The sequence below is a fragment of the Alosa sapidissima genome, chromosome 5 (genome assembly GCF_018492685.1).
Source record: "Alosa sapidissima isolate fAloSap1 chromosome 5, fAloSap1.pri, whole genome shotgun sequence".
Lineage (NCBI taxonomy): Eukaryota > Metazoa > Chordata > Actinopteri > Clupeiformes > Clupeidae > Alosa > Alosa sapidissima.
This window is the reverse complement of record NC_055961.1, coordinates 5,419,792-5,431,275: the sequence shown is the minus strand read 5'-3', so window position 1 is coordinate 5,431,275 and position 11,484 is coordinate 5,419,792. Positions and strand designations below refer to the sequence as shown.

At 40.1% G+C, this 11,484-nt stretch overlaps 1 protein-coding gene across 1 annotated transcript; it reads right to left on the bottom strand.

Moving 5' to 3' along the window:
- Nucleotides 1-1,925: 1,925 nt before the first annotated feature.
- Nucleotides 1,926-9,522, bottom strand: LOC121709003 (CSC1-like protein 1). The gene is made up of 13 exons (XM_042092006.1): nucleotides 9,517-9,522; nucleotides 9,345-9,443; nucleotides 8,646-8,796; nucleotides 7,612-7,718; nucleotides 7,286-7,372; nucleotides 7,132-7,191; nucleotides 6,327-6,484; nucleotides 6,122-6,229; nucleotides 5,817-5,984; nucleotides 5,051-5,142; nucleotides 4,474-4,500; nucleotides 2,839-2,871; nucleotides 1,926-2,664 (listed from the first exon to the last, which is right to left on the bottom strand). The coding sequence occupies exons 3-13, from the start codon at nucleotides 8,727-8,729 to the stop codon at nucleotides 2,566-2,568; spliced, it is 1,023 nt and encodes a 340-aa protein (XP_041947940.1). The 5' UTR covers nucleotides 8,730-8,796; nucleotides 9,345-9,443; nucleotides 9,517-9,522; the 3' UTR covers nucleotides 1,926-2,565.
- Between the last annotated feature and the right edge of the window lie 1,962 nt (nucleotides 9,523-11,484).

The window sequence follows — 11,484 nt, the reverse complement described above, 5'->3', positions numbered from 1 at the left end:
CTCCAAGTCAAGTCAAGCCAAGTCAAGTTTATTTATATAGCCCATTTCATACACAGAGTTCACTCAATGTGCCTTACATTTATAAACAAAAGCAAACAGTAATATCAAATAAAACCATAAAAGGGCAATATTCAAAGAAAAGTTTAAAAAGTAAAGAACATACAGCACAACACAAGAAAACATAAAAGACACAAGGTACAATAATTAAAAGACAGACACAAACAGCGAACAAACAGCGCTGGAAAGTTTGAGCACATATTTGATAAGACAGTGTGAGTTTATTTTGGCAACATCAAATGTTTGACAACAGCAATAACTATACCTAACACAGCATTTCTTTGCATTGTTGCATTCTTTTACCTTTTTATTATCTGTATGGAGAGAGAAGCTGACAGCCGCTACAGATGTGCTTGTGTAAAGTTTTGTTGCAGTGCTCCGTATTTGTTTCATCTTTATTTAATCAACACGCAGAAATCTACCTGGTTGCATATGCAGAGAGTACAGTATACTTTAGTGGTGAGTAGGTATGCTTCATTCTAATGAGGAATTTGAGACTATATTCCTTGTGTGTACTAACTCATCTGGTCAAATTAACCTGATTCTGACTCTCCAGAGAAAGCGCTGAGCTGCTACTGCTTAAAGAAATGAGCCTGGTCTTAATCCCTGAGCAATCATAAGCTGTAAGGATAGGCAGTCACGGAAATTGAGAAATTGTGTAAAAGACAATGAAAAGACAGCTAAGTGTGAGCATGGGTTAAGTACAGTGTGTGTGTGTGTGTGTGTGTGTGTATGTGTGTGTTTCAGCTCAAGTGCATGAATGTGACCTCTGAACCTGGAGACACTAAAAATGATGCCTTAAAATTCTCCATTCTTTGACTCTTTGTCGTCTGGGATTCCTCATTGGTGGAATGCTATAATCCTCTTTGATATAGAGATAGTTTTGGAATCTTCAGTAAGTGTATAAAAACGTATATTTACCTTCTATCTAACCAATTTGTTCTTCTTTCTGTATCTTTGTGTTTGTATATCTGTTTATGGTTATTGTGTACCGCATGTTTCTAAAGTATGCTGTACAATATGGTCATTGTAAGTAATTTTGAACAAAAAGCTTTTGCTAAGAAAATATAAACATAACCTTTAAATATCCTTATAAACCTTATTAAAACTTCTAATCTTTTTGAAATTTGTCATGATAAAATTATGATAGTAATGTTATTGCCTTCAAGCTCTTTTTTTGAGAAAAAAAAAGTATGGCAAAACCGCATGTTTCTAAAGTATTCTACTGTGGCAAAAATGATAGTACCGGTAGGTAGTAACCCGGTTCAACTTACATGTGAGAAATCTTTCAACAGTTATTAGTATCCCTAAAGCATTGCCCTAAAGCACATGTCAACAGTTATTAGTATCCCTAAAGCGTTGCCCTAAAGCACATGTCAACAGTTATTAGTATCCCTAAAGCGTTGCCCTAAAGCACATGTCAACAGTTATTAGTATCCCTAAAGCGTTGCCCTAAAGCACATGTCAACAGTTATTAGTATCCCTAAAGCATTGCCCTAAAGCACATGTCAACAGTTATTAGTATCCCTAAAGCATTGCCCTAAAGAACATGTCAACAGTTATTAGTATCCCTAAAGCGTTGCCCTAAAGCGTTGCCCTAAAGCACATGTCAACAGTTATTAGTATCCCTAAAGCATTGCCCTAAAGCATTGCCCTAAAGCGTTGCCCTAAAGCGTTGCCCTAAAGCACATGTCAACAGTTATTAGTATCCCTAAAGCGTTGCCCTAAAGCGTTGCCCTAAAGCATTGCCAGGTTGACACATGGTGAGGGCTACAGTACACAAGAAGGGAGAGGACTCACTCAACAAGGTTTCGATGTGGCGCAGTTTATTATATCAAGAATAACCAAACACATAAATGTGAGCTTTTAAAAGGTCCTGTAAGCGATGTTAGAAGATTTTGTATTAATTCATGCTTAAGTTTATGTTTTTAGCTCTTAACAAAGCACACAATTACACAACTGCATTAAAATAACGTGAGATAAAAACAAATGCCTATACAACACAACCTTCTCAATTTTCCATTAGAGATACATAAGTCATATGAAAAATCAAGATAATCACACACATTTAAAAGCTACAGGACTGTGACAGTCCAAAAAATATGTATCTCCTATAAACACAACACACTTAAAACTTCTGCAATTCTTCATTAGAGGTGCACAAATCCTATGTTCTCATTTTTGCTACAGTTGCTGCAGTACATTCCTGCAGCAAGATAAAAACAAATACCTACAAACAAACAAACACCTTCTCAAATTCTTCCACTATAGGTACACAAGTCATATGAAAAATCAAGATAATCACACACTCAAAAGCTATATTTTTTCCCCTTTTTTTCTTAGAAATGTCTTTACAAGAAGTCACAAACAGCAAATGAGAGAGTAACTGCGTATGGGTCAACGCTGCTGGACTAGAGAGTAACTGTGTATGGGTCAACGCTGCTGGACTAGAGAGTAACTGTGTATGGGTCAACGCTGCTGGAGAGTAGAGTGTCTGGGACTAGAGAGTCACTGCATTGGGGTCACTTCTATCAGGGGAAGATCTTGTGGGTCTCTGTCTGTGTCAGCAGTCTCTCTTACACCTTGGACTTCCCCTAGAAGAACCTCCTGTCGACAGACAAAACAGAGTCCATGTGTGCTCCATGTCCCTTGTGTGTATTTGTGTATTTGAGTGTGTGTGTTTTTTTGTGTGTGTGTGTGTGTGTGTGTGTGTGTGTGTGTGTGTGTGTGTATGTGTGTGTGTGTATGTGTGTGTGTGTATGTGTGTGTGTACTCACTAACCTCAGTGTTAGGTGGTTTTTTTTCCTGGTTTGCCTGAGAATACAAGAACAGTATGCCACATAACCTGGTTAAAGCTGCAGTTGGCAACATTTTTTTGATCATATTCACTGAAACCGACACTATGCTCTGACAGAACAACATAAATCAGTCAGTTTTAGAAAAAAACCCGCACTTCTAACTCCACCTAGAACCTGTTATTTGCAAAAATCCACAGCTCCCTACACTACAGAATACAACAGCAAGGAGATTCCTTCTTAAAACAAACAGACACCAAACAACACTGGACTGGACTCAGAATGCAGGGAAAGTTGACATGCCTACACTTTGCCGACCACTCTGTCTCACACTCCATGTTTACAAATGCCGCTGTTGGGGAGGACATCCTCTGTTTCACTGTCAAAGCCAGACTGCAGGTGTTACCCACCAAATACAACCTTGCACTATGGTACCCTGCAATCCACCATCCACACTGTATAATGCACTCAGACTCTGACCATCACCTCGAATCAGTTGCCCATATTGTTAATGGCTGTACTATGTACAAAGGACTTTATACTGCACGTCACAACCGAATTGTTGACCTTATTGCTAGCACTGTTAAGGATGTACTTCCAGATAATGTGACCATGTACAAACATTCGCGTATTATGCCAGAATGGTTCAACATCTCCACTGATGTGTTTTGTAACATCCCTAACACCCCTGATGTTGTGTTTTTAGACCGATACAGAAGGGAAGTACTTATACTTGAAATAGGATGTGTGTAAGATCTCTACATGAACATGGCTTTTAATGATAAAATCATGAAGTACCAACCCATACGGACAAAACTATGTGACCTAGGCTATCAATGCAAGCTAGTGGTGTTGATCTTTGGCAGCTTGGGACATGTCCACAATCTTGTTTTCAGTGGGTTAAGGCTGGCAGGTAGCCTAGAAATCTAGACGCGCCCCTAGCTGCAGCAAATTACATTTGCTGCCAGGGCTAGTCTAGCAACTCTCCGTTGGCTTGTGAGCTCCAGAAATCGAAACTTAATCAGGACATTGAAATCGTGTATAGAGTCGTTAGGTGGGCTTAACATAATGATTGATGGCAGAGTTGCAACGGTTTGGCTTGAATTCCCTGCTACTTGAAAACAAATATCCTATTGCGTCCTATTGCGTGCAGAGGGAATTTGAAAGACAACTGATTATCCCGCCCCTCGGACTGAGCACTGCGAACGGTGAGTGCCCAGACCCTACATTTTAATGTGGGTCTGGCTCGCCAGGCTAGCTGGCAGGGCTCTCCAGCAGAAAAACAAAACAGCTAGCAAAGTTTTGCTCCATATCTGCAGTTATAGGCAGCCTTGCAGTATGGCGCAGGAGATGTTTTTTGTACCCCTGAATACCATTGAGTGACAAAGCCCTATCTTATCTCTTGAAATATTTGAATCCTGTCTGTTGCAATATGATTTGTGGATTTAAATAAAGAATTAAAATGTGTGTGTGTGTGTGTGTGTGTGTGTGTGTGTGTGTGTCTGTGTGTGTCTTTCAACAGGTTCAGATTTATTTTAGGGCTCATTTATTTAAGTGATCACCCTTCAATAAAAAATCCAACAGAAGTGGTGTGTGTGTGTGTGTGTGTGTACTCACTAACCTCATTGTTAAGTGTATCCGAGTTTGCCTGAGAATACAAGAACAGCATGCCACATAACCTGGTTAAAGCTGCAGTTGGCAACATTTTGATCATATTCACTGAAACTGACACTATGCTCCGACAGAACAACATAAATCAGCCAGTTTTAGAAAAAAACCCGCACTTCTAACTCCACCTAGAACCTGTTATTTGCATTGCAAAAATCCACAGCTCCTGGTTCTTCTGATTCAATCAGAGCAGGGCTGTGTGATCTGACTGTCAATCACAGTCTGGTGCAGTCTGTGCGCAATAAAGAGCGCAAACACAATGAGATGGTGCTCGGTGGTAGTGGGGGAGGGACATGAGAGTTGTAAACAAATTTTGGCTGTCCCCTCAATCAGTCAGACTTGCCAACTGCAGCTTTAAGTACACTATTACATGTTCAGGACTCCTCACCTTGTATTTACTCTGAAGAGGCATGTAAAAAACCTTACATATGCCAACAACAGCATATACTTGCCAATGAAAATGATGTTGTAAGTTATATTGTTATGAATTATTAATTATGTTATAAGTTATATGGGTTTTTTTTTGTTACTTTGAAGAGGCCGTAGCAGATACGGGTGAAGCAGATGGTGATGGTGATGACGAGGACCCCCAGGGTGAAGAGAGTTGTCAACGCTGTGAACCCTGTAACCAGGAAGAGACAGGGTGTCACGGTAACAAATGTACTCCATATTTCAATATAAACATACCATAATTACCTCACCACAGAAACCAGATGATCATGTAAAAGACCTGGCCAACTGAGCAGGGGGACACATGTAAAGTAGCAGTTTGGTACAGATACAGACTTACAGTAGGACTTTTTGCAGTGAGGTGCGTCTTTTTAATGTTGTTTTTGCAGTGAGGTGCGTCTTTTTTATGTTGTTTTTGCAGTGAGGTGCGTCTTTTTTTTATGTTGTTTCGTATTGGCAGTAAGCGTTTTGCGCTCTCCTTATGTGCCCTGATCACTTCAAATTGAAAAAAAGTTCAACTTCAAGAACTTATGAAAACATAGTGCACCTCACGTTTTATAAGAGGCAAAGCACATCCTGTCTGATCATTACCTTACACTGACAAGAGCACACTACATGGGATGAGCAGAACAGGTGAAGGTAGACAAGCACAGGTAAACACACCTGGCACAGGTACAGTGGAGAAAGCAAACAAAATTGGCTTAAGTGTACTGACACAGGGCAAAGGTAAACACACACAAACACAGTTGTGCAGCTACACTGACACACATGGACTACGTGCAGGTGAGTAAAGATGTATACCTGCTGACACACATGGACTACCTGCAGGTGAGTAAAGGTGTGTACCTTCTTGAAGTGCAGAGAATAAGTACAACCATATCAGGCAGATGATTGGTGCAGCCATGGCAAGATTGACAGCTTCAAGGTGCACCTGCCTATCTAGGTAGGAATGCTCACAGGCATAGTACAGGTTGTGTTTGTCCACCAGGTGCTTCAGAATAAGATACACAAGACCTACTTACACACACACACACACACACACACACACACACACAGGTTGTTTCTCCACCATGTCTACGTTCACAATATTTACAAGAGAAAATTAAATGATGCGCTGATAGATATCAGACTCTTAATTTCTTATTGCTCACCAGCAGGTACAATGATAGGGCAGGTGATGCTGTAGGCCATGATCACAGTGAACACACTCAGATTCCAGGCATACATGGCGCCGTATGGAAACTCGTAAGCCTGGTTTTGGAAACATACATGTGCATATGGACATTAGTGCACTCACTCCCTCTATCGGGCACACACAGGTACACACACAGACACACACACACACACACACCTCACTGGATGTCTTGTTGTTCTTCTTCTTAATGAAACATTTACATGCCCTGTTGAACACCTTATTCAGTGGAAACCAGAGGAGCTCTGTCGCTGCACCACTTAGAGCAGATGTAATGACGTAGTTCACAAAGAAAGCTCCCTGATCCGGCAGGAAAACACACCTGCAAACCCATATGCACAACACACGCACGCAACACACACACACACACACACACACACACACACACACACACACACACTCAAATGTGTAGTGAAACCAAGAGTGTACTGTATATTCATAGGCCTGTAGACCTTTCAACTGCAGAAACAAACAAGTGCGTTCCTGGAGGCACAGAAAACAACACAAGCATAACTTGGGGACAAAAGACAAGTTTTACGTAAAATCTAATTTATTTTCATTTTAAGGTATCTGCATTGGTTCCGAACATTTCATCCATAAATCTTCTAGGAACAGATTGAATGGGTCTAGAGTATATCTATTCATAGGCCTATACTAAGGCAATGATTGGATGGTATTCAGTAAAGTAATTTAAAGTAAGTGTTTATACATTTAGGACTAAGTGTGAAGAAGAGGTGAATACGTTTCCTGTTAGATTTCTGTGTGTTAGGTAGGGAATTGTGTGTGATGTTTTACAAAATGTGTGTTAGGAAATTGAAAACACTGAGAATGATATGGTGTATGGTTTTGTAAATTTGGTGTGGGGTTATAGTGTTTGAAAGAGATGTTTAGAGAACTGTGTGACAAGCAAAAATGTAGTGTGTAAAGCAGTTGAAAAAAAAACTGTAAAACCAGAGCAGGGCTACTTACTCTAGCTTGATCCTGCCTTTATATGAGTCATCAAACAGGAGGATTTGGAGCATATCCAGACTGCAGGACAACACACACATGCAAAAATGTGATTCTTAAGGAAACTTGATCTTGTAAAATGGAATCAAATAAAGTGTGTGTTTTAGTGTGTTACCTTGTGATGCCAAGAGAGGGCAGTATCAACACCATCAAAAGCAGGAAGATGAAGAGTTTGTAAATCATAACCTTATTCTCTCTGGACCTGGAAACACAGATGAAGTGTATACCAATCCAAACTTTATATTATAAACACTCAGAAAAAGCCATACTATAAAGTTATCCACAAAATAAAATAAGTTTCACCTTATTATTGATAATGTGACCTTATCATAGAATCTTCCATTTGCAGCCCTTACAAACTTGCAATATTGTGTGTGTGTGTGTGTGTGTGTGTGTGTGTGTGTGTGTGTGTGTGTGTGTGTGTGTGTGTGTGTGTATTACCTGGTGTAGTGGGCCTCTTCTTTTGTAGAACAGTAGACTATCAGTGGCAGTAGAGTGGAGAACATCCACAGCAGTAGAGTTGGGAAGAACTGCTTGATAGTTGGAGACTGTGAGAACAGACACACTAACATGAAATTGATACGTGTGGGTGTGTGTGTGTGTGTGCGCGCATTTGTAATCCAGTCACTAAATGGTAGTGTATGTGTATAAGAGACGTAATCTAGTCACTAAATGGTAGTATATGAGAATTCCAGGTAGCTCAATGCTGCATTGATTCTCAACATTTTCAACTCTACTGACAGTCTGGACCTATACACTATAAGACAAGGTTAAGAGAGCTCTCTAAGAGCAAGGGGCCCAGGGAGAAGAGCAGGCCCAGTGAGAGATACAGTGAGAGATGCAGGAGCAGTGAGAGGAGCAGGTGCAGTGAGAGGAGCAGGGCCAGGGAGAAGACCAGGCCCAAGGAGAGGGCAAGGTGTAAGAATGTGTGATGGCATTCCAAGGGCTGCAAGAACAGTAGTCTGTGATGAAATTCGTGCCATCATTGACCATGTAATCAATGCGATGTTGATGAAAACATGTGGCCTAACCCTGAAGATTGCAGAGATTACAGTAGATACAGTCATTTTGTGCTTTTTTTTTAGTCTCTCCCCCCTTTTTATCTGGGCTTTTGCTGTTGTTTTTTTGTTCAGAATGCTCTTGTGTGTTTCATGGATATTTTGTTCACTGTAAGCAATACTGTAAAACTTTTTCAGAAACAGTAAGAGTTTAGAAAAAGTATCTGATTTCTGGAAGTGGCCAGTTAGAATAGCCAGAGCAAAGTGCTCTCAGATAGATAGATAGATAGATAGATAGATAGATAGATACTTTATTGATCCCCAGGGGAAATTCTGAACTCCAGGCTACTTTAATGCAGCAACACTTATGAATATGAAACTATTGATTGTTCCCTTCATAATTTTTAATAATAAAAGTTCCTCTGTGTCCGTGTGCGTGTGTGTGTGTGTGTGTGTGTGTGTGTGTGTGTGGCTCACAATGAGATAGGAGAAGGGAATGGTGACGTTCAACTTGGCCATGGTGCTGATGAAGATGGAGGGGGTAGTGAAGAGGAGGAGCATGATGAAGAGCAGGAAGAGGATGAGATATCTCAGCCACCAACGGAAATCCTCATCCGACAGATTCTCCCTGAGACAGGAGAGAGGAATAGGAGGAGATGAACAGGAGGAGGACGCATAGGAGGAGATGAACAGGAGGAGGACGCATAAGAGGAGATGAACAGGAGGAGATGAACAGGAGGAGGACGCATAGGAGGAGATGAACAGGAGGAGGACACATAAGAGGAGATGAACAGGAGGAGGACACATAAGAGGAGATGAATTTTGCTTTTAGATTTTTTGTTAAAAAAAGGAAGTGAAATTCCTTTGTTTTTTGTGAAATAATGTCTGTGTGTCTGTTTGTGTGTGTGTGTGTGTGTGTGTGTGTGTGTGTGTGTGTGTGTGTGTGTGTGTGTGTGTGTGTCTGTTTGTGTGTGTGTCAGTAACCATTAATGTTGTTGATTGTGGTGTGTGTTTTCCTTTCAGAATAAACTTGCTTTCTTTCAGGGTTAGATCTGTCTCCATTGTAAGTCTAAGATTACCTAATTTACCAAAATATACAGTTTTTACTTCTAGGGGTGCCAATAAATGTGGAAAGTGCTGTATGCATGTATGTGTGAGGTGATTGTGTGTATGTACCAGTAAATGTTGTCGGGGTGAGCAGTTGCCTTTTGACATTTCACTTGGCTGTCCTTGCTGGTTGGGTCCTTAGGTGTGCACTTCAAAACCTCCCGAATCCTGAAGAGAATAGAGCTGTCAGTCCTGCACTCAAACACACTCACAGGAACCCTTGCAAGCCCACCCCACTCACCTGCTTTCTTTAATTTTCTTCAAATTCTTCTCTTGCCAAAAACAAAAAAGATAAATAGTAATAGTAATTGTAGCATTAGTAATAACAATAGTAATAGTAGTGATAGTAATTGTAATATTGTCTGAAAGTTGATTGGATAACTTTGTTTAGACACACACACACACACACACACACACACACACACACACACACACAGAGCTGTGATTGCATCTTTGCAACATTTTGACGTTTAACTACAGGGCCTACTCACCTCTACATCGTATTTGTACAGACACTTGGGTGGTTTGCTGCAGGAGAATAACAGTGCAATATCAACCCAAACGTTAAACACACAGTATGTTATAACAGAAACATTCAGGTGTATGTTAGATAGCAAAATACCTATCCATGTCTTGGCCCTTGTTACACAGGTATACTATAGACACCTCCTCATTCTCTGCAAATATGACACAAACATTCCTACTGTAACACACACACACACACACACACACACACACATACAGTACACACACACACACAGTAAGACACTTGGTTAGATATCAGTTTCTGTACTGTGTACCCTCATTTTACTAGATAGTGCACTAAATGGTTTTACTGAATTAAGACAACAACACAGTTTAGTACCACAAGCCCACAATTTAGTATAATGAGTGTATGATTAAGTGATTTAGTCTTGTCAGGTTTTCATGTCCAACTTCAAAAATATATGTTGAAACCTTTTCCAGACAGTGTCATCAAGCATGGATTTACATATTTACTAGTTCTGAAGAATTTATGAAAAATATACTAGTTAAAAATGATTAGCTTGACATGCTTGTGGTAGAACTCTTGATACTATCTCCAGCTCTGCACTGTGTGGTGGTGCAATGACTAGCACAATGGTTAATTCAGTCATCCTTCCTCGGTCTCAGGTTCACTTCCCATTTAAAACTTGCACATATTGTATATTGCACTAATTTCTGTTAATCTAGAGACTTTAGTATTACTACTGTACATAGTTACTGTGGGGGCATGAACATGGTGACTCATGAACATACTATACTTTTCTACTGCATTAGCAGAAATGAGCAAAGGCAAGACACTGCTAACTTGCGTTAATGTAATGGCTTGAGCCTCAAGTGAAAGTGTCAATTGTTGTTCTGAAAGTGTCAATTGTTGTTCTGAAAGTGCCAATTGTTGTTCTGAAAGTGCCAATTGTTGTATCTTTTCAATAGTAACGTTGATGGAATACCCTTCTGGGATCTCTGTGCGTGACTCCAAGTATGATTTGATTTTCTCTGGTGTTCCTTCCTTGTCATAAATGAAAAGTACCTGAACAATAAACATAAACAATCAACAGAAATCAACAGAATAGAAAAAAAAAACACAAATATCTAGGCAAATACACATAAACAGAACAAAATACAATTGAGTACGATCAAAGATTGAAATATGCACTCTGTGTATACCTGAACTACCTGATCTATAGGTATTCCAGAGGTATACTGGTTCAGCAGTGCCCCCATGAGGCCGAGATAAAGAACTGCAACAAGAGTATGCAGCCATAGCAGTCTACACACACACACACACACACACAAGTTAATTTCCCCTACAAACATAGCTATTTTCCCACAATGCAAAGAAATAACCAGACCTACCCTTCCGGCAGATTTGCAATGGTGGTTCTACCAAATATTTTTGAATCATCACCTGTAAAAAACATACACACACACACTAATGATGTCGAAGCATCATTAGCTTCAGGTCGAAGCAAAACCCCTCCGCTGCGCGTCGGGGTTCTGTTCTCCCTGTCGGGACTTATTTTCTGATAATTACCGGCGGACAATACATTATCCCTTACATATTACATTACATCACATTACATTACATTTGGCTGACATATTTTTAACCAAAGCGACAACAAGCAACGACATGGTAAACAAAAAAATGCACATCCTGGACTCAAATCTGTTTGTTTGAGGTGATCTT